Genomic DNA, 24,243 nt, shown 5'->3' on the forward strand with positions numbered 1-24,243 from the left:
GATGATTACACTCATCTGTGTTGGGTATATTCATTGACTAATAAAATTGAGGTTCGATCAATCTTCATGAATTTTCACTTTATGATACAAACCCAATTTCATAGAAAATTCCAAATCCTTCGTATTGACAATGGTACTGAGTATTTCAATCACTTCTTGGGTGTCACGAGCTAAGCTTGTTCAGGGCATTATGCTTGCCTGTGACCACTTGTCTCGTGTGTTTGGGATGAGTTTCCATCATGTAAATACTAGTGTAGGGTTATTTTCTGCTAGTAGTGTCTTTGTATGCCAAATAAGGTAGTATGACTCCTTGGTCACTTTGATGTTTCCTAGTGCCAGGATCATAATTACATAAAAACCTCTTTAGGGGAGGGTGAGTGTTCATCAGTCATTGTAAAACTCATTAGCTATTGTCAACGTGTTTAGCCTACTTGCCTCCCTCACTAAACACACGATGTCAATGGAGGTGTTTTTAATGAATTGCGTAGATTCAATGTTTACTGCTTGCTTGCCACTGCTTTCATGAATGTTTATTGTTTCTGCTGCCATTTGATTGAATGCTAATGAAAGTGTTTCGTGGATGAATGTTGGTGAACGATAGGTTGGCTAGTTAAACAAAAGTGCTTTAACTATCGCCACATATCCCTTTCACAATTGTGTGAAAATAGTCGGACCGTGACACTTGGTATTAGAGCCAAGGTTGATTTGCTACGAGAATTCAGTTACCTTCATTGTGGGATTTGGAAAGCTTTAGTAAGTGACCATGGCACCAAACAATGCTGAGAGGATCAGCATGCTGGATGCACGGGTTGAGGCAACAACCAACACTGTGGCCGCGGAGGTGATCCAGATGAGAGAACCCGTTGATGAAGTGATGGGATCATAAAAGCATCAAACAAGTTTGCTAGGTGAGATGTCATAGGACTTTCACCATACAGTTGAAACTTTACAGTCGCGGATGGCTGATCTGGATGCAAATGTGAATCTGATGGTTCTTGCTATGAGGAACTCCAACACTCCAAGAGTTAGCAAGACCAAGGTACTAGAATCCAGGACTAATGGGGCTGCCCGAGATGCCAAGAAGTTAGAGAACTTCTTGTTTGATGTGGAGCAGTACTTTCACGCTGTGAGGATGACCTCAAAACAGGCAAAGGTGGATACTGCGACCATGTACTTGGTTGGTGATGCCAAACTGTGGTGGCGTACCAAGTAACAAGAGATTGAAAATGGAAGCTGTGTAATCGATAGTTGGGCAGATTTGAAGAGAGAGCTTAAGGCCCAATTCTTTCTGAGAATGTTGAGTATAATGCAAGGAGAAAACTAAGAGATCTCAAGCATACAGGGTCAATCAGGGAATATGTGAAACAATTTTTTGCTTTGATATTGGATATTCGGGATATGTTGGAGAAGGACAAGTTGTTCTATTTTCTAGAGGGGATGAAGCCGTGGGCAAGAACAGAACTTCATAGGCAAAGGGTTCAAGACTTGTCAACTGCACAAGCTGCTGTAGAACGCTTGACTGACTACTTTGGTGATGATACCGCTTCATCCAAACGGTTTGGCGGAGAGGGAAACAGTGAAAAGTTTTTCAAGAAAGGCAAACCCAAGAGTGGGGGAGCCGACTCTAAATCATCAACCTTAATGGAAGCTTCGTCGTCTCAAGGGTTCAACACACACAATGGAAAGGGAAAGCGTAAAATTTCGTGCTACTTGTGTGGTGGATCTCACAGAGTGAGTGAGTGTCAACACAAGGGATTACTCAATGCCTTACAAGCTTCCACTTCGGGAAAAGTGGTGGGAAGCGAGGAGGAAGAGGATCATGCCCCGAGGGTAGGTTCAGTGCGGCTGGTGAGCGCATTGGAAAGGTAAGCAAAAGTACTGAAAGTTACACTAGAAAAAGGGTTAATGTTTGTGGACTTGAGGATAAATGGGAAGAGTACCCACGCTATGGTGGATACGGGGGCTTCTCATAATTTTGTTTCGTAGTTGGAAGCATGGAGATTCAACTTATCCTTAGAGAAGGATACAAGACGCATGAAAGCAGTTAACTCTGCAGCCCAGCCTACTCTGGGAGTAGCCAAGCAAGTGGCTATAAAGCTTGGACAATGGGAAGGTCATGCGAATTTCACAGTGGTGCCATTGGATGATTTTCCAGTCATTCTAGGAATGGAGTTCCTAAGGGGGACGAGGGCAGTGCTGATGCCTTCGGCTAGTTTTCTGTGGCTAATGGGAGATCACTCATGCATGTGGCAAGTCGTTGCAATGAAAGGAGACGATGGGAAGTCCCTTTCAGCCATACAACTCAATGAGGGATTGGGTCAGGGTGAGCAGACACGTCTAGCCAAGGTGGTTGTAGACAAAGAAGTAGGCCAAGAGTTGGAGCCTACGACCATCCAAGCGGTGTTGGATGAGTACAAGGAGGTGTTACCGGATAAGCTGCCTCATAATTTGCCTTCATGACGGATTGTGGAGCTGAGATCGAGTTATTATCAGGAGTGAAACCACCCGCTAAAGGGCCATGTCGGATGGCACCTCTAGAGATAGTAGAGTTGGGGAAACAACTTGATGAATTGAAAGCGGGATGTGTTTGCCCTTCCAAAGCACCGTTGGGAGCATCGGTGTTGTTTCAGAGGGAACATGAAGAGCATCTACGGAAGGTGTTCAATAGGCTGAGGGGAAACAATCTGGATGTGAAGAAAGAGAATTGCTCTTTCGCTTAGTGGAGCAACAAATTCCTTGGTCATGTGGTTGAACAAGGTCATATCCGGAGGGGTATGGAGAAGGTAAAGATGATTCAAGAACAGAAGATCCCCACGATAGTGAAGGAGTTGCGTTCCTTTTTTAACCTTACTAGATATTGCAGGAAGTTTGTTGAGGGGTATTCGTGGATAATGACTCCAATGATAGGACTACTGGGAAGGTATTGTTGGCTGCACACGCGGGATGATGTGGTTGATTATACCAGAACTTGTCTGACTTGCCAACAAGACAAGGGAGAGCCGAAGAAGTATGGTACTTTCATGACTGCACCAAAGTACTGTTTGGAAAAGGAGATGATAGAATTGTTCCTTTTGACCGTTGTGAAACAATGGGGTGTTCCCCAAGTTATTGTTTGTGACCGAGACTTAATGTTCACTGACAACTTCTTGATAGAATTTTTTAGGATGATTAAGTCACATCTTGACATCTCTTTAAGTTATCACAGACAGACAGACGGACATATGGAGAGATTTAGAGAGCTACTAGAAGAGTATTTGTGCCATTTTGTCAACAACAACCAGAAAAATGGCGTGCAACTACTTGATGTGGCTCCTTTTTGTGGCAATGCCCAAAGGAGCTCAACAACCAACAAGAGTCCCAGGGCGTACATCTTCACCAGAGAATGGAAACTGAATGGAGAGTTTGCCCAAGCCTATTTGGAGAAAGCTTCTAAGCAGATGAAGAAGTGGGTAGATCAGGGGAGAAGACCACAATTTCATGTCAGCTGCCTCAAGCCGTTCAACACCGACACCAATGACCTGAACAGAAGTTAGTCCAACAGAGCAGAGTTGAAACAGTGCAACCTAACAGACGTAAAGTTGAAGAGATCCTTGCAGACAGAGAGTTCATATCCTCAAGGAAGAAGCGGCAGAAGTTCCTAGTAAAGTGAAAATGCCTTGATGACAGAGAAATCGGTTGGATTTCAGCGGAAGATATTCAACCGTTCGTGGACAAACTTGAAGTGTACCTATCGCCAAAGTCTACAAGGACGTTGACCGCACAAATGGGGGAGAATGTCACGAGTTAAGCTTGTTCAGGGCATTATGCTTGCTTGTGACCGCTTGTCTCGTGTGCTTGGGATGAGTTTCCATTACGTAAATACTAGTGTAGGGTTATTTTCTGCTAGTAGTGTCTTTATATGCTAAATAAGGCAGTATGACTCCTCGGTCACTTTGATGTTTCTTAGTGCCAGGATGATAATTACATAAAAACCTCTTTAGGGGAGAATGAGTGTTCATCAGTCATCGTAAAACTCACTAGCTATTGTCAACGTGTTTAGCCTACTTGCCTCCCTTGCTAAACACACGATGTCAATGGAGGTGTTGCTAATGAATTGCGTAGATTCCATGTTTACAGCTTGCTTGCCACTGCTTTCATGAATGCTTACTGTTTCTGCTGCCATTTGATTGAATGCTAATGAAAGTGTTTCGTGGATGAATGTTAGTAAACGATAGGCTAGCTAGTTAAACAAGAGTGCTTTAGCTAGCGTTGCTCGACCCTTTCACAACTGTGTGAAAATAGTCGGATCGTGACACTTGGGCACGTATCTTCAAGAGAATGGTATTATCCATCAAAGCTTTTGCGTTGACACCCCTCAACAAAATGGGGTTGCTGAACGGAAAATTCAGCATATCCTTGAAGTTGCTCGTGCCCTGTTGTTCACCTCTCACATGCCAACAAAATTTTGGGGTGACTCAATTTTGACAGCCATATACCTCATTAACTGAATGCCTAGTAGAGTCCTATCCCTTGCAATTCCCCTCCAAAAACTCCAAGAGACTTTTCCCAATTCTAGGCTCGGCTCATGTCTTCCGCTTCGTGTCTTTGGGTCCACTGTATTTGTCCACATTCACGCACCCAAGAGAAACAAATTGGATCCCAGAGCACTTAAATGTATCTTTCTTGGTTACTCTCCCTTATCGAAGGGTTACAAATGCTATGACCCGATATCCCAGAAACTCTATTTTAGCTTGGATGTCACCTTCTTCCAACATACCCTCTACTACTAGCTTCAGGGGGAGTCCTCGAGTAAAGCTCGGCCCTCAAACTCAGGCTACTTCTGTATTGCTTTTTTCGAGACCACTCCATACCTTATATCCGCTCCTCCACCTAGTACAGAAGGAAACTTGAGCTCAGGGGGAGATGCGGAAATACAAACAAATAGGGAAACACTTGTCTACTCAAGGAGGCCAAAATCGAAGTCCAATGAGACACTCACTTCCGAAGCACCAAAAGAGTCCGAATCGGTGATAGTTCCAACTCCTCATGAGTCCGACTCCAATCCTGACTAGGTAAAACATGGCTTACCCATTGCTCTTGGAAAACAACGTCGTTCATTTACTCTCCACCCTATCTCAAAATTTGTATCCTACAATGCTCTTTCTGCCAAGTGTCGTGCTTTTACTTCTAACCTTGACATAATCTAGATTCCTAAAAACATTCGAGAAGCCTTGGAGATTCCAGAGTGGAGAGAGGCAGTGATGGAAGAGATAAGGGCACTAGAAAAGAATGGAACTTGGGAGGTGATGACTTTGCCAAGGGGGAAGAAATCAGTGGATTGTAAGTGGGTGTTCATAGTAAAGTACAAAGCTGATGGCACAGTAGAACGATACAAAGCCCGCCTTGTGGCAAAGGGGTTCACTCAGACATACGGTATTGACTACACCGAGACTTTTGCACTAGTAGCAAAGCTGAACACTGTACGAGTTCTCTTGTCCTTGGCAGCAGACTTGGACTGGCCACTCCATAAGTTTGACATCAAGAATGCTTTTCTGAATGGTGAGCTAGAAGAAGAAGTGTTCGTGATGCTACCACCAGGATTTTGCAAGAAGGGAGAAGAAACCAAAGTGTGTAAATTGAAGAAATCTCAATATGGACTCAAGCAATCACCGAGGGCTTGGTTTGATAGATTTGCAAAGGTGATAAAGAATCAAGGATACCGACAGGGGCAGTCAGATCACACTATGTTCTTCAAACAGTCCAATGAGGGAAAGAGGACCATCCTGATTGTTTACGTCGATGACATCATTCTCACTGGAGATGACACAAAGAGAGGTGGAGAGATTGAAGAAGATCTTAGCCACAGAGATTGAGGTAAAAGACTTGGGTCAAATGCGACATTTCTTGGGAATGAAGCTCGCCAGATCAAGGTAGGGAATTAGTCTCCCAGAGAAAGTATGTACTTGACCTTTTGACCGAGACTGGCATGCTTGGTTGTAAACCAAGCGATACTCCTATCGAGGCAGGAAAAAGAACGGAAGACGTCGGAAAACCTGTGGATAGAGAGAGATATCAGAGACTAGTAGGTAGATTGATCTACCTCTCTCACACTAGACTTGGCATTGCTTTCGCTATAAGTGTGGTCAGTCAACACATGCACTCACCAAAGGTGAGTTACGTAGAATCAGTATATAAGATTCTCAAATATTTGAAAGGCTCTCTAGGGCGAGGACTATTCTTCAAGAAAGGTGACAGTAAGAAGTTAGAGATCTACACAGATGCGGATTGGGCAGGATCTGCAAAAGACAGAAAGTCTACTACCGGCTACTGTAGCTATGTTTGGGGTAATCTAGTAATATGGAGGAGTAAGAAGTAGAGTGTGGTTGGAAGAAGTAGTGCCGTGGCTGAATTCAGAGCTGTTGCGCAACTGATGTGTGAAGGGCTATGGCTACAAAAACTTTTGGAAGAACTACACATCACAGTAGGGCTCCCCATCAAATTCTATTGTGACAACAAAGCCGCCATTAGTATTTCTCGTAATCCTGTTCATCAGGACAGGACTAAACATATAGAAGCGGACATGCATTTTATAAAGGAGAAAATTGAGAAGGGGACAACATGCATGACCTATATCCCTACAAGAGAACAATTAGCAAATATTTTCACTAGTGACGCTATCGCTAGGATTTTGCAAGGAGGGAGAAGAAACCAGAGTGTGTAAATTGAAGAAGTCCTTCTATGGACTCGAGCCATCACTGAGGGCGTGGTTTGATAGATTTGCAAAGGTGATAAAGAATCAAGGATACCGACAGGGGCAGTCAGATCACACTGTGTTCTTTAAACAGTCCAATGAGGGAAGAAGGACCATCCTGATTGTGTACGTTGATGATATCATTCTCACCGGAGATGACACAGGAGAGGTAGAGAGATTGAAGAAGTTCTTAGCCATAGAGTTTGAGGTAAAAGACCTTGGTCAAATGCGACATTTCCTAGGAATGGGGGTCGGCAGATCAAGGAAGGGAACTACTGTCTCCTAGAGAAAGTTCGTACTTGACCTTTTGACCGAGACTGGCATGCTTGGTTGTAAACCAAGCGATACTCCTATCGACGTAGGAAAAAGAATAGAAGACGTAGGAAAGCCTGTGGATAGAGAGAGATAACATAGACTAATAGGTAGATTGATCTACCTCTCTTACACTAGACTTGACATTGCTTTCGCTGTAAGTGTGGTCAGTCAACACATGCACTCGCCAAAGGAGAGTCACCTAGAAGCAGTATATAAGATTCTCAGATTTCTGAAAGGCTCTCTAGGGCGAGGACTATTCTTCAAGAAAGGTGACAGTAAGAAAGTAGAGATCTACACCGATGCGGATTGGCCAGGATTGGCAGAAGACAGAAGGCCTACTACCGGCTACTATACCTTTGTTTAGGGAAATCTAGTAACATGGAGGAGTAAGTAGCAGAGTGTGGTAGCCAGAAGCAATGTTGAGGCTGAATTCAGAGCTATTCCACAAGGGATGTGTGGAGGGCTATGGTTACAAAAACTTTTGGAAGAATTACACATCACAATAGAGCTCCCCATCAAACTTTATTGCGACAACAAAGCCGCCATTAGTATTTCTCATAATCCTATTCAGCACGACAGGACTCAACATATAGAAGTGGATAGGCATTTTATAAAGGAGAAAATTGAGAAGGGGTAAATTTGCATGACCTATATCCCTACAAGAGAACAATTAGCAGATATTTTCACTAAGGGATTACAGAGATCTAGCTTTGAAGAGTTTATTTGCAAGTTGGACATGATTAATATTTATGATCCAACTTGAGGGGGAGTGTGGAATGACGGCTAGTAGTGTGAATGACGGCCATGGTTGGTGAATGTCAGTCAGTAGTGTGAACGACGACCACAATTTGTGAATGATGGCCACCTACCATGAGATCTTGCCACAAGCCAGAGGTTATAAATTAAGACCGCCCACCGAAGCTAAACAATACATCTCAACTACAAGTTGTGTCCTCTTCTGTTTGTCCATATTTTATATTCTATGTACATGTTAAATAGGGACCCGAGTATGTAAAGAATATACAATTGAATAGACAATTGATTCATTCTCATTCTCTATAGTTATTCTCCTTGGAAATCTTAGGGCTTGATGAGCTACCCGATCTCTCTCTCTCTCTCTCTCTCTCTCTCTCTCTCTGCTGGTGTTTTTGTTGTCTGTGGTTTCTGTTTGCTCTTCTTGATCTTGTATCTCCATTTCTTCTATTTTCTTGTGTTTTCTCATGCTTTTAACTCTATTTTTTAAGCACTTCCATCACTTTTCGTTCTTAATTACAGCTTGGTTCCAAGGGCTTTGCCACATCGAGCTATTTTCTGTTTTCATTCATTTATTGGGATGAGTCTGATGATTTCCTTGCATTATACTTGTGGAATTCAATTCAAAAAGAGTTTTATAGTCCTATACAGCTGTCTAGGTTGTCTTTGGAAGTTTTATGTCCCATCCATGCATCAGCTAGCTCATATCATTTCTGTAATATTGAATCTATCTCAACTTGATTCCTCTTTTTTATCTCACCTCCATTTTTAGAAACAAGAGCTCCATCTCAACATCTATTTTTCTTTCGGATTATTTTGGAGTCCTTAAGTAAGTTTTGGAAGACATACATATGTGTGCACACACACACACACATACATATGCATCCACATATATATCACACATATGCAACAAAGACATCTTGATGTTTGGTTCATTTTCTTCTTTCTGTATATGTTTTCCTTCAAAAAAGTGAAATTGAATCATATAATATTGTAAGCCAGCATTCTGAAGTCTTTGGAGTAATAAATTAAAGATTCATGTAATTCATTTAGTTGAATTTTATGAAAGAATATACAATTCCATGGCCATTTATTAGTTGCTTGATTTTATTATATCAAAGCGAAAAATGAGATGTCATGTCTTACTATTTCTACTTCACCATCTGAGTAGTTTTTCTAATGTACGTTATAGCGATTCTAAAATGCTCCCTTTAATGGCATATTTTGATTCTGCTGATCTATTTATTATATTTTAATCATTATTACTCTTTAATCTGTCTCTGTATAATCATCATGTAAACTTGTTGCAGCTGTATGGATGGCACTCTGATTTTCAAAGTAAGTAGGTTTGGTGAAGGTTATTTTATAGGATGTGATCAACACCCAAAGTGCAAGTGAGTATGATATGGTCACATTTCAGATGTTCTTTTTCTTTGCCAGTTTGCATTATTTTATATTGATGTAAACCTTTGAAAATCTCACCCCCATCACTCTGGTTTGCTTGCACCCATGTTATTTAAGGTTTTACTCGGTATTATAGTGTGCTTCTCTCATAAGAAAGTGCAAATGACAGGAACTGTAATTTGTTAGTTGATATATTTGGATCTGAATCACTAGAAAATGGCAATACCCTAGTTAGCTACAAATTTGTCCAAGCGTAGTATATTGTGAGTATGTTGGTAAGAGCATCCACTTATTTTGGTAGGGCATATAAAGTCGCTGTAGTTAGCCCTTGCTTTTAAAAAATAAAAAATAAAAATGTTTGCCTAGTGTCCACTAGTAGGTGGGTTTCAATTCTCTATTTTGTTGTTTGTTTGGCGATGTTTTTTTTTTAGATTTGTTGTTTGATACAGGCTCAATTGTTGGAAAGAGTTTGACTAATTAAGATCACATTTTATATTTAACATATGAATACATATACATGTACTGAATTGGGTTGCAACATAAAGGTTTTTGTTTGTCAATTTTTTTCAATACATAGCTAGGGTTGCCAATTTCGAGTTTTTCTGGGCTGTGGCTTTGTGTCAGGTTTCTTGACCCAATTCAAATCTGAAGCAGTTAGATGTCTATTTGCTGATTTCTTTTTGTGGAATCTTTGTATGAATCCCTAGCAGTGTTCGTCTTAAATCAATCAAAGATGCAAATCTAGGCCAACTGATTTGCTCTGATCAGACTGGTTTGTCTGTTTCCATTTTTATCAGGTTCTGGAACTTGTTCCAGCAGTACTTGTGCGCAAGGTCTTAAATTTCTATTTCGAATCAAATTTCGAAGCCCCAAAAGTACGGAAATTTTGATAGAAATTTCAGTTTCCATGTCGATTTCTATTTAGATTTGAAAAAATAACAGAAATCAGTAGTAAAACATGGAAGTCTTTGTTAAACTTTAGAAATGGTTAACATACATAATAATGTAAGTTTTAGGACTAATATATTACAAGTTAAGTACATCTATGTTGCGTATGAGGATGGAGAAGTTGTAATTTAGTATGTGTATCAAATGTATTTGTAAGATAATGTGCATTAACATATTTAGTAACAAGTGAAATTTATAAATTGTTTGAATATTATTTGTAATACAAATAATGATAATTTAGAGTCTTCGACATGAATGGTTGAATAAAATGTTGTAAAAGTAAGTTTATTTTTTCATATAATTTCAAAAGAACTTGTAGTAATCTTTTGTTTCAATAAAAAAAAGAATAAATTGAGAGAGAAATTTCACTTCACTCCTAAATCTCTCATTGAATTCCAAGGAAATTTCATTGTATAGTTAAAATTTCAACGAGTTTCTATAAAATTTTTGAGATTTCAATAAATTTTGGATGGTTCGTTGAGATTTCGATGGAAATTATGCAAGATGGAAATCGAATACCATTTTGATTTCAAGGGTGACGGAAACCAAAAATTTCAACAGAAATTTCGACAATTTCGTGGAAATTTAAGACCATGCTTGTGTGACAGTCGTCTATTATTGGTGCTATATTGATGTCTTAGCCTCTTGTTTGGTGTGATTTTCTCCTATTTCTCCTGCTTATTTAGGCTCTCTTTTGGATTCCAAGAACCCCATGTAAAATACTTTGGTTACCTTCCTCCCTCGACAAGTCACTTACTGTTTCAGAGGAATTATTTACAGTGGTTGAAGGCTGTTAAAATCTATGTCACTGGTCAAGGGAATCAGTGTCATCTATGGAGCCACATATTGCTGATTTGTGTACACATTTGGTTGTGTAGGGACAGATGGGATTATTGAAATTATTTAGCAATAATTTAATGAGGATGTATGATCTCTCTTTAGACTTGCATGAGTTGTTTCAAGAAGCTAAATAAGTTAAGGAATCTTTTTTGGGGGGTAACTGGTCTATAAGAAATTGAATTTGCTTCAACCTTGTTACTTCTAGTGTTTGAGCAATGCAGAAACAAGGGAAACGTATTGCAGTATTCAAGTAATTCTTAGCTGGTCTATAACACAAGTCTAATGAAGTGTAATGTCAGATCTTAGGAGCTTAACTTCCTCGCTCGCAAAATTTTGTTTTCAGGTGTTTTGTGCTTCCCCCTGGTATAGTTCATTAAGAGACAGTCATTTGTGTTATCTAATGTAGAGAAGTTTGCTCAAATGAGTCATCTGATGGAGTTGAGCAATCTGGTGGTGGCAGAGGCTTCATGCTGGACGTGGTACAGGTCCACCTCATAAGTGTACTCATTGTGGGTTAGAAAATCATATCCGTGATCATTGTTGATATTTGATTGGTTGGCCATCTTGAGTTCTCCTTCTGGCTTGTAGGGTTAGCTGCTAGTGATTATATGTCAGGTACTTTTTAATTTTTTTCCGACCACCAATAGTCAAATTCACTTCTTAATGTCACTCTAGCCGAAGGGTCTTCTGCACTCACAATTCATGAATAGACACTACCATCAAGAGATGCTGACCGCAAAACTGAACCCAACAGGCAACAAGGAGGCCCTAAATGACTCATGTTTTTTTTTTTTTTTTTTAAAAAGTTTTATTTAAATTATCTAGAATCAATTAGGGTCAACAAGGAAAAGGAAGTAGATACAGTGGATGCTGACATGAACAGTAGCAATGTATAGTGCCATGAACTGAAGGATTGAATGGAGATGATGAACAGTAATTGTGAAAATTGAACAAAAGGGAGGCTCAAGCATGAAGGATTATAGCCTGCTCTGATACCATTTATTAAACACAAGATGTTTTATTTGATTATCTAGAGAGCATGTTAGTTATGTTAGGGTAAGAAAGGAGAACAAAGAGAGAAGAAATTAAGAGAGATGATCTATGAAGAGAACTATTCTCATGGATGGGCCAGATATTTTATATGTGAAATCCTGTTGACAGAGATACCTCTGAATTCTGAAACAATTAGATAATAATACGTGGCAGCATGTGATGCAACCACTAACAGGGAATGTGTGAGTGTTCCATGTCATATGGGCGAGTGTTTCACGGTAAAATTTTTGGGCTTCTTCAACAGTGAGAAAGGGAAGTTTCTGTGGCTGTATGCCTAGTTTGCTATTCTTTGGATTCTGTGGAAGTAATCGAGTGCTAGAATATTTTAGGACCAAGTTAAGGCTTCTTATTTCTCATGGAGTAGGGTGGTTTTTCTTGCTTCTCTTTGGATTTTTTTCATGTTTTTTCTTGGATGAGAGGTATTGAAGGGCATCTGTTTTGTAGTTATTCGTTTTCTGTTGGAAGGTAGCTTTTCCTTTTAATGTTATAATTTTTCTTCTCCTTAGTAGAGCATGCATAACATATTCATTTCAATTGTGGTACAGATATATAGCTAGGACATTTTTTGGTGATGATGATGAAGATGTTCCTCCTCAAAATAACAGTGTGGAGGAGCCAAAAATGATAGGCCTCCATCCTGGTACCAGTGAAAAGGTGTGCATTTAATTTTCTGTGCATTTCATGTTCAGTTTTGGTGCAGTTGACCAATTAAAAATGATGTCTTATTCCACATATAATCCATTCCTGTTTTGGAGTGTAAGTTGGCAATTTATTTTATTCATCTTTTGAATTGTTCTCAGATTCTTTTGAAGAATGGTCCTTATGGCTTCTATGTTCAACTTGGTGAAGACAAGAAAGGATATGTGCCCAAAAGAGCATCTGTCTCCCAGGTATATTTGTGATCTCATAATGCAACTCTACACATCTTGGAACCGCATATGATCTTCTGTTAATTTTCTCAAGTGAATTCTCTAGATATATATCTCTAGATGTTTCGTCTCTTTAGTGACCAAGTTTTGAGGCAGCCTTCCCTTTCTTCTTTCTCCCCTAAACAAAGAAGAAAAAATGTCCTTACCCTGAAACACTTATGCTCATGCAAATGAAAGGACAGCTATGTGGAGAAATTATGGAAGACTGACTTCAATGTGTTTTGTCCACTCATGGAAGACCAGGTTGGAGGTAATTTAAATAGCAGCTTGTTTATCACACGTCAATTCCATTGGGCAACAATGTGGAAAACCAAGTTCTTCCAACATGTTCTCGAACTAAACAAGTTCACATGTAGTGTGTGCTATGGCCTTATAAGGGGTGTAATTGGTTTTTTTCAGTACGATTTTACTCAAAACTGAACACTGGACCGAAACATAATGGTTCTTAAAATTGAAAATCATTGCCGAACCATAAACCAATCGTTCAGTTAAAAAAAAAAAAAAACCGGTTCTTTGATCTGGTTGTATGTTTTTAACCAAACTGGATCTCTCCACAATAATACTACTACTCAAGGCCCACTTTAAATCATTGAATGGGCTTTTATTAAAAAGAGCCAAGAAAGACATGCTTTTATAAGTGGAGAAGACTTCCCTAAAGTACATGCCAACCAATGTGGGACGTGGGCATCAAGCCATTGGCAAAAGAAACTTCACTCAATTCTCTGCTCTGTTTTCAAGTTCTTTGAAGTTTCTTGCAGAAACTCCATCAATGGCGTCAAATCTCAGGGAAATTATAGGCTGCAGTTATAGGCTGTAGCAAGTAATGCCTCATGGAGGCAGCAATCAGCGAGCTTATAGTCCACACAACTTGCAGTTTAGGACCGCTATTCGTGTAAAATGATTCAGGTACACTCCCATTATCATCCCACTACGATTTCCGCAAAATCCATTAGCCCCATTTTCTTGAACATTCGATACCTTCATGGCTGCGGTGTTGATCACCGATGACGCGCCTTGAATCACACAATTAACAAGAGTTGATCCAAATTCAGCCCTCCATTTCAAAAAAACCCCATCGTTAATGCCCAATTCACCGCTCGGAAGCTCAATTCAGAGGAAGCAGATTTTGTTGAAGTTCTTCAAAACCTGGGTGGGTGAATGGTGGGTCACCGCGCCTTGATCTAGTTCTTCATTGTCACCACCATGAGCACCTCCACCCACGGCGAGTGCCGATGATGAGGAGCCCGAGCACTTGGGACCTAAGAATTGGTCGAGTGCCTATAGGGGTTTAATGATGCCTCCTAAAATGAGACGAAAATTTTCAAAAAAGGGATGACACAGTTCTTGTCCGAGGCAGATGCAGCAGAGGCCGCGACACCGTTGGATACGACGCAGTTAACATGGACGAGGACGTGCTCGACCAAGGGGATGAGGCTGTGGAACCTCTGTGAGTTTTCTTACAAAGGCAAGGAGAAGAATTTCGCCGCCGAGGAGATTTCTTCCATCATGCTTACCAAGATGAAGGACATCCTTGTCGCACGATGGTAATACATGAGACAAAAGCTCTCACCCTAATATATAAAATCCTTAAATCTCCTTAGTTAAATATGTGTGTCTTATCATAAATTATAATTTAATAAATAATTAAGGATTGTAAAATTAAATTTGTAAAATTTTTTAGATAAATATATACTTCGGTTTTTCAATTTTTCGGTTCGATTTTCCTATATTACCGAAACCGAAACCGAAAATCGGTTTTTTAAAATTGGAAAACCAAAACCGAACACAGAATTGAAAAATCGTACCGAAATGTTAAATAGTTCGGTTTCTATCCAATTTTCAATTTTTCTGTAATTTTTGTACACCCCTAGGTCTTATACTCTAATTCAAGACTTGACCTAGCCACCACAATTTGTTGCTTACTCTTCCAAGTAACCAAATTACCTCCAATAAAGATACAATATCCACTTGTAGATCTTGTATTGGAAGGTGAGCATGTCCAATTTGCATTTGTGCATCCCTAAATATTTGAACTCTACCTTGAATAAAGAGATCTCTCGTAAGTGCACCTTTGAAATATCTCAAGATGCGAATAACTACATCCCAATGACTTGGTTTTTGAGAATCAAGAAATTGATTCACGACACTTGTTATGAAAGATATATTTGGTCGAGTGCTTGTGAGATAATGCAACTTTCAAACAAGTCTCCGATACCGTCCTAGGTTAGGCATAGCTTGATTTGCTGCTGGTGCTATTATAGAATTGGATGTTAATGTAACCATTGATGGAGGAATTGCCGCTCTTACTCTATCTAGGATAGGTAGAAAGAGTTCTTTGGCTCAATCCATAGTCCGCAACTATGGGATATAAAAAAGACATCCTAAAGGATCCATAGGATTCATTGTGGATGTAACACAAAAATAGAATCACCCATATTTGGCGTTCACTTAGGATCCATGGGTGTATCAAAAGGTTTGGATTGCAACAACCTTGTCTTATGTAGAAGACCAAAAACATACTTCCATTGTGACAAGACTGTTCCTATACGATATCTTGATACTTCTATACACAACTACTTCAATGGCCCCAAATCTTTGGTTTGAAACTTGGTCTGTTGGAAGTGCTTTAAGCTCTGGAAACCTCGGTTATCATCACCGGTAATCACAATATCATTTGCATCCACATTAAGGAGAATTCTACTAGATGGAGTATGACGATAGAACACAGAGTGATATATTGCACATTGTTGGAGTTCTCAATCAAGTGCTACAACACTAAAGTGACCAAACCATGCTCTAAGAGACTATTTTAAATTATATAATGATTTCTTGAGCTAACATACTTAGCCTGACTTCTGTTGAGTGTAAAACCCAGGTAGTTACTCCATATGGGCCTTCTCCTCAAGATCATCATGTAAAAAAGCATTCTTCACATCTAACTAATGTAGAGGCTAGTGACAAGTGATAGGTAAGGAGATGAAAAAATGTATTGTGGTAGGTTTAGTGGCCGAAGAGAATGTGTGTGAATAATCCAAACTGTGCATTTGGGTATATCCCTTAGCAACAATGCTTCAAATGATCCATGAAAATGTTTGGATTGACTTTGACATTTTACACTTAGTGACCAACCAACCGTAGACTTATCAAGAGGAAGAGCTACCTTATCCCAACTATATTATTATGTAACACATGCATCTCTCCAACCATTCCAATTCTCCACCTAGAATGGGATAAGCTTTAGAAACAGTTTTTGGAAGAGCAATAAAAGGCTAAGTAATATCAAAATAGTAATACGAGGGCGACAACAAATCATAGCAAACAAAGTTGGAGATTGGATGTTGGATACAAGTGCATTTACCTTTCCAAACAACTATAGGAGAATTAATGTCATGGGCAATAGGATCATGTAATGAGGGAACTTGAGGCGCAAAAGTAAAAGCTAGAAGAGGCTCTCCTCCCTTGAGTCACCATGTGTATACCTTCAAATTAGGATGATCCAAGGCACAAGAAGGACTCAAAACTAGATGAAGATGTAAGAGGGTTGGGCATAATTAATAGGTTAGGATCTAGAAGGTTGGGCAAGGGAAGAGATTTATCAAGGTCAATAGAACTCAAGGACTTAGAATAGTAAGGTCAGACTCAAAAGATGATATCAGCAAAGACAAAGAATCAATGCAAGATAGGTCTATAACATTGACATCCCTAACTTGTCCGTTTATGAACTTAGTTGATGGACAATGTACAAATTGCCAAATATACAAGGAGGAGGTGGGAACAAAGGAGCATTATGGTAGATAACTAAATATGGGATTTTACCACCCAGAATAGAGGATGACATTTTATTGATGAGAGAGCAAGCAGTGAGCATAGCATCACTCCAAAAAACTTTGGGGACATCCATTTGACACAAAGACTTTGAAAATATGTTTATTTTTTGGCTCGGCAACTCCATCTTGTTGTGGAGTGTAGGCACAAGATAGCTGATGGATCGTACCAGAGTTAGTCATATAGGTAGTGAATTGGGTACTAAAGTACTCCTTAGCATTATCATTATGAAGTATTTTAGCTTACATATCAAACTAAGTCCTTATTTGAGAACAAAAGGCACAAAAGATATTAGAAAACTCAAAATAATCTTTCATTAAATACTAACAAGTCATCCTGGAGTAGTAATCAACAAATGTAACAAAGTATCAAAACCCCAACTTTGATGTGACACGAGTAAGACCCTAGACATCAAAATGGGCTAACATGAAAGGCCTAACTGCTCGTTTATTGACTTGGGAAGCTAAGGGAACATGATGATGTTCTCCGAAATGATAAGACTCAGACAAAAGATTGGACATAGAATTCAAAGCAGGAGCTAGCTATTCAACTTGTCCAAGGACGGATGACCAACGTGACGATGGATTTGTGTTGGTTTAGCAGCGGGTCGAAGGCAATTAGGAGGATAGAGAGACTCAAAGTAGTGAAATTGACGAGCCTCATGTCTTGTGCTGGTTGTCTTCCTCACCTTCAATCATGAATAACCATAGAATCAAGCCTCAGGGCATAAGCTCAGGTGGTAAGGAGGTTCCCCAGAAGGCCGCTTACAACAGTTCAAACCCTGCCGCTTGCAGCGCACATCCGGATTTACCTCCTACGTGTTGGCTGTGGGCTCGACTGGCATAGGCATGAGATTAGTCTGGTGCGTAAACCCAGGATACCTGGCGTATCCAAAAAGTAAAAATAAAAATGAATAACCATAGAATCAAGAAAGAAGGTTACAGAACAATTTAGTGACTTTGTAAGCTCACTAACAGACATGGGATTGAAAGGAGATTTAGGAATGTATAAAATAGAAGAAATGGAGATGGTGGGAGTAGGATTTACTGATCCTATCCTTTAGCTGTAGTGGTGGAGCCATGAGCATGAGGTAGATTTTTAGAATATTGGAGGGCAGAGAAGAATCTGGATACGCTAGTCATGTAGTCAGTGGTGGCAGAGTCAATGACCCAAGAACTAGTGGGAGAGATACAAGATCACATATAGACTATAGGATGACCTTTTTGAGTAGACAATGCAATATGATGAGATGCTTGTTGGGATACTTGATACTACAAAAACCTTGAATACTCCTCCTTTGAGACTTGTAGTACATTGTTTGCTCAAACAAGTGCCTCATGGGGGAAACATATTTTTGGGATATGGAAACTCCATCCTAGAACACACACAGCCTCAATAAAATAGCTAATTAGAAATACACAGTGAACAACATCCTCCAGGAATTCATGGACTCCATCCCAACACAATGTTTGACAATTGGAGCAAAACACAAACACGCGATGAAAACAAATCACATAGATAGCAATAGCACTGTTTCAGGCCTCAGTCAACTCAATAAACGTTTACCAACAGCTTCAGGCATTAGCAAACAATCATTCCCGGTATGCTGCACATGAGCCACTAAAAACAGATGATATCTTTGGACAAAAAACATGACAAACAACTTGGTATTAAGGTGTAGGGGAGGATTCAAGACATTCGGGAGGAAATTGGAGCAAAAAGGCCACTTAAAACACTCCTATGTGCTGGTGCGTGGGATTGTCACTGTTGGCTTCGGCTGGTGTTTGGTGATGCATAAGGCTCTTCTGGCTGTGAAATTTTGCAAGCTAGCAGATCAGAAGGCTCTGTGGCTTGCTATGTGATTGGTTTTGCAGAAGATGATGTATTTCTTGCGCTTTGGAAGAGGATAGCAGCTGCCAGGTTTTTTTCCAGCGACTGCAGTTTTTTCCTGCAACTCCTGAACCTTCTCCTGGACTTTGGTGATGCAGATGATCCTTCTACTGCAGCAGGTTTGCATGGGATTTTGATGTTTAGGGTTTGGTTTAGCAGCAGTTATGCAATTAGGCTTTAGGTCGGATCTTGCTCTAATGCTGTGTTGAACTATTGAGTACAATGGAAGACGTAATCACAATGATAGGTCTCTCTGTAAATATATGTAAAGTGCATTACAATGACCAAAATATCCTAACTAACTCACACTTAACTAACATGACACTAGCACTTGCTAATAATGCTAAATGTTCAAAATTATCATCAACAAATATAACACACTATCCTAAGTTCCTAATAGTTCATATGTTAGCAACATTGTCAATAACAACAAAATATCAACAAGAACAAACTACGAAAAAATCGCACATTAAAAGAAAAGGGATGTGCTGGTTGTTCATCTAAGCCCAAATGCATTTATTCTTTGGTAAACAAATTTGTTCTACAATGGAGTTGGAAATGGGAAGTTGCCGAGATGTTAATAAGAAATTGAGGATGTAGCTCAAACAACAAATCAAGCTTTGATTCTTTGGAAATTTAGGCTCTAAATAAAATAACTTAAGACTCTAAAAAATTTATGATATTGTTTAAAGAAAATTGAAAGAACTACAAGGTATTTACCGATATTAATAGCAAATTAATGTGACAAAAGTAGCAATTTAGGGTTCACCTCAAATTAGAGCTCTTAATAAAATCACTGACCTACTCAAGGCTCTGAAAATTTATATGATTTTCGTAAAATATTTTTAAAAAATGGCAGTACCTAGGTGCTGAGCCGGAAATTTAAGAGATTGAAATGATGAAATCAGATTTAAGCTTTGTGGGAGTGGGGAAATCTGAGCCCAGCCATGGGCCCATGCAGGTGAGACCTTGAAGGAGATGAGCCAGATGGTCTGACTGATTGAGGCTGCCATGCAGCATCAGGTTTGGGCAGGGAAGAGAGCGGGAGAGGGATGGCCAGATTGAGGCAGACAGAGCTGGAGGGATGGGATGAGGCTGTGAGGAAGGCAGCCTGACCAATGACCACCTGACGCAGCCATGCTGCATCAATTGTGGCTGCATAGAGGATTGCCAGATCCCATATGTCTAAACAGCCAGATGGAGGGTCTAAGGCAGAATTGCAATGATGAGGAAGATGGTGATGCCGCAATTCATGAGCGAGAGCGACTATTCAGGTTCAGCTTCCCTTGATTCCTCTCTCTCCCCCCCTCTCTCTCTTTGGATTTTGGAATAGCCCCCGAAGTTTGTTTATTTGAACGTAAGACCCCAATCAGAAGTAGACTGGGTGCAATTATGGAAAAAGCTGTGCTGCTGTAATCCTAGTGTGTGTGTGTGCATATATAAGCGCACACACTATAAGGGGTTTTTTGTCAATTGAGTGGGGGCTACAGCCCACACACGCCCTATATGGATCTTCCTGTCTTGACATGGCTTTAAAAAGCCAGGAGAAATTGTTTTCCAACTTCCTGAAGAGATGGGACACTTAGAAGGCTCCAATTGTGTGCTCTAGCATTGTGTTTTCCTTCCAAATGACCAAGATGAACTCAGCACTGCTCACAGCCTTAAGGTGAATGCAGCTGCTGCTGTTGTGTTCCCAGATACTGGTAATGAGGCTTGTAACTTACCTGCTGATAGGTTCCAGTCATTCAAGAAACACTTCATTGCAGGCCTTTTAGCTTTATCATTAAGACCCCTAATCACAAACCTTAAATTCATTAGTCCAGTGAATAATCCCTGCTGGAGCCAGCTACTTACCTCAGGACCTGAAAAACTCCCATCACTGTCATAATTAACATAAAATTCCAATCTTCAATTTCTTGCACTTATGATTCTGGTTTTTTTTTTTTTTTAAAATATTTATTTATTTATTTTTCTTTTAGTAGCATTTCTTTTTTATCTTTTGTTTGCTTTCCTCTCTCCTTTTTGCCCCATTCATCTCAAATAAGCTCATAGCTTTTTCCTCGAAGCATCAAAAGAGACTCCAATCACCTTGCTCACCATCTTAAGCTTCCAGAGAACCCAGTTAGACACATGATACACTTATCACTGTCACTGTCACTGTCATTGCATCTGTATCTGTCAGAAGTTGGTAATTCTGCCCCACTGTTGATGTCCAACAGTGCCTTGTCATTCACTGGACACCCACCATTTCTCAAGTGAGCCCAGATAGGTGGTATGTTGAGGGAGTTTAATTTGCAAGAACATGAAAACTTGAACATCAATATAAGCTTTTTTTTTTTTTCATGGTCATGCTACCTGCTCTTGCAGCTGCATAATCAATATTTGTTTAACCTTCAATGGGATTTGTCAATTTACAGGATACATTTGGCAAATGGAAGGTTGAAAGTTTCAAAACTTCATGTGCATGTGTTGTGTTGCACACGTGGAGTGACACTGCTACAGTGTTGCATTGCGTGTGCACATGTGGGGAGACACTTCTATTGTGCTTATTTCTCTGCTGTCTAGCATGCTATATTCCATGCTTTTGAGTTATACTATCTAATGCATATAAGTTTGAATGGATATTTTTTATCCTTTTCAGATGAAGGATGTGGACTCTATTACCCTTGAAGATGCCCTTGAGCTGCTACGCTATCCTGTGACATTGGTATTTCTGTCTTTGAACTAGGTCCATCTTTTGTACTTTATATTGCCCTTTTATTCATTTATCTTGATTTCCTATCAGGGAAACCATCCTGAGGATAACCAACCAGTGGTGTTAAAGCTTGCAAAGAATGGATTTTCCATAAGACATCGACATGCAATTGCTCCTGTACCTAAGGTACAGTTGCTGTTTTATATTGTGTTTCTATTGACTCTGATTTTTTTGTTTTTCTCTTTACAAGCATTTCTACAGAAATCATACTAAAGTTTAGCTTTAAACCCTTGTGGTTAATGTTCTCCAATCTCCAGTAAATGGTTCATGCATTTCTACAGAAATATAGCAGGTTACTGCTCTCCAATAAATAGCTCATAGCATCATAATTGCTATGCTGGTTAGGATATCATACGGGAAACAAAGGGATAGAACTTATAAGCTTAATAGTCTTTCTAATTGTCTATATTATAAATTGAAGTGCGAGTGGCGCAAAAAAATTGATTGGACTAAAATACTCCCGCAAGTCATTGTTTTACCATACGTCTTCTTTCCTTCTTTTGTACCGCATCTCTTTTTTTTTAATCCAGCTTGGCTTCCCCTATTTTTTCAGTGTTTTCTTTAATTAATTGAATTTGGCTATTCAATTTTTGCCAAGCATCTTTCTTTTTTTCTAAAATGGGTTTTCAATTTTTTTGTATTTTTAAAACTAATATGGTGCTGCCTTCTGATCTTATTTATTGGTCTGAGTGAGTTGGTGTCATTATGCAAGACATCTAACATTGCTTAATTGTGTAAAACATCTTTCCAAACTAAAAATTATAGAACTGGTTTAAGAGTTTATAGTATATGCATTATGATTTGTTGAATATATTTTAATTGCATGAGTCATCTTTGCAATCATTTTTATTTTTGAAATAACAGTATTTCACCTGAAGGTCATTTTGTGTGAAATAAAAAATACTGAAATAAATAAAAATAGCATTATATATGTCGGCATCAGCGTATCATACTCTATAATAGGGTGGTGAACTCATAAAAATAATTTACCATAAAAAATTCCATATATGAATATATGAATATAAATAAATACATGTCAACTTTATTTATATATATGTGTGTGTCACTAATATTTTAGGTATAATTAAGAAAATAGAGTATGATATTTATTTGTAATAATATTTATGGGTACATGTATTGAAAATGTCCATAAAAATTGAAATAAACTTGGATCATTGTGTAAAATTTGAATTCATTGTATGTGCAAACACATGCGCACATACGCAAGTAATTTGCAATGCATGTCTCTACATCTTAACAAATCAATATATTGTTTTTTTAATTATTATTATTTTATAAATCAACACTTAAGGCATGACATATTTGTTTTATTATTAGCTTCCATTTTTTGATAAAGCATTATTTTGTACTCTGCTATTTAATTATATTAAATTTATATTTTACTATGCAGTGCAGGTTTTAAGGCTAGAATACTTGTATCTTACCACTTAAATTAGGGTCCTCTCTTTATTTTTTTGTTCTTTATTTATATATTTATTTTGGTCAAAATCTTCTACTTAGATTATCTTGCATTTCTCTTTTTTTACTCATCTGTTTCTGCAGCAATTAGTTCTGTTTCCTACAATTATATAGAAGATGTTTTGGTGCTTTTTTTTAGGGTTGATTTTATGTTGTTTTGTGTGTTTGTACTTGTAGCATCCATCAATAACTTTTCAACTTAGGAAAAGCAAACATTTTGTAAAAATGATTTATAGGAGATCAGTTTATTGTCTTTCATGAACCTTCATTTTCAAAATTTTAGTCAAGTATGACATGCGTAGACATTTAAAAGAAAGAAAATAAAAGTGATTGCTATTGAATGTCAGTTGAATTGGCTTTTTTATTGTTTTCTTTAAAAACCCCCTGCTGATTTGGTTTGAATATCTAGATATAAGGCAGTTGCGCATCATGCCTCTTATTGGTAAGCATAACTTACCCTTGTCTGCTTGGTATAATTTTTGGGAGATTTTAATCTGTTCTTATGGTACCATGAACTCGCGTTTTAATTTTTTATTCTTTTCTTTTTAAAAATATTGAGCATTTTCATCCCTTTGCCTGTCAGGAAACAAAAGATCTCGATTTTTTCAATAAAATGAATAAAAAAAACTGAAGCAGGATCAAATTGTGCTAAAAATTAGAACGGGATTAACTGTCACATGCCTTATATAGTATAAATGTTGTCCAAGCACGTCTTCTATTCCGTGCAACATTGCATTCACTTCTGACTATTTTCAGTATTGCATAGAAGTTCACTCATGCAGCCGGGATTTCTCGTTCCCAGAAACTATTGTGATGCTTACCTTTTATATATCGGGTTTTGTAAATGAGTGCAGAATCTGAAGCCAAATGATATCACTATGGAAAAGGCATTGGAGCTTTTGCTGAGTAAAGATGTAAGGAGATTTGGTCGTCCCAAGCAGAAACATAAACCCAAGCATGAAGAAGTAGTTGAAGCCATGTAGCCTTTTGGCATTTGGTGGCAGACTCCTGAAAATACTGAAGTCTTGATCCATTTCGAGCTCAATGAATCATCGGTTGAGGGAAGAAGGCATTCAATTTAAAATAGACATTTGTTTATTTTTTGAGGCAGCAGGAAGAGGTGTACCATGATAAATTTTGTTGTAAAATTTCCATTTTGTTATTCTATTTTTTTCTCTTATTCCCAACTCATGAGGCATGTTGTATTTATCTCTTCCCCCTGCACGAGAAAAGTATTAACAAATGTAGTAATATATGCATCTTTGCCGAGTTATGAAAATTTCATTTACTGCTAAAAAATAACACAGGCAAAAATTGGATGA

General features: G+C 38.8%; 1 protein-coding gene and 1 pseudogene across 1 annotated transcript in view; one reads left to right on the forward strand and one right to left on the reverse strand.

Annotated features, from left to right (window-relative positions):
- The window catches only part of LOC131151636 (uncharacterized), a 130,520-nt gene extending 106,277 nt beyond the window's left edge, over window positions 1-24,243 (forward strand). The window contains exons 17-22 of the mRNA XM_058102910.1: window positions 9,109-9,192; window positions 12,589-12,697; window positions 12,844-12,933; window positions 21,329-21,394; window positions 21,473-21,568; window positions 23,776-24,243. Coding sequence (XP_057958893.1) covers window positions 9,109-9,192; window positions 12,589-12,697; window positions 12,844-12,933; window positions 21,329-21,394; window positions 21,473-21,568; window positions 23,776-23,904 — 574 coding nt within the window. The 3' untranslated portion in view covers window positions 23,905-24,243. The remainder of the gene's footprint in view (window positions 1-9,108; window positions 9,193-12,588; window positions 12,698-12,843; window positions 12,934-21,328; window positions 21,395-21,472; window positions 21,569-23,775) is intronic.
- Window positions 13,748-21,005, reverse strand: LOC131150289 (F-box protein At5g46170-like; annotated as a pseudogene).

This window comes from Malania oleifera, chromosome 3 (assembly GCF_029873635.1).
Source record: "Malania oleifera isolate guangnan ecotype guangnan chromosome 3, ASM2987363v1, whole genome shotgun sequence".
Lineage (NCBI taxonomy): Eukaryota > Viridiplantae > Streptophyta > Magnoliopsida > Santalales > Ximeniaceae > Malania > Malania oleifera.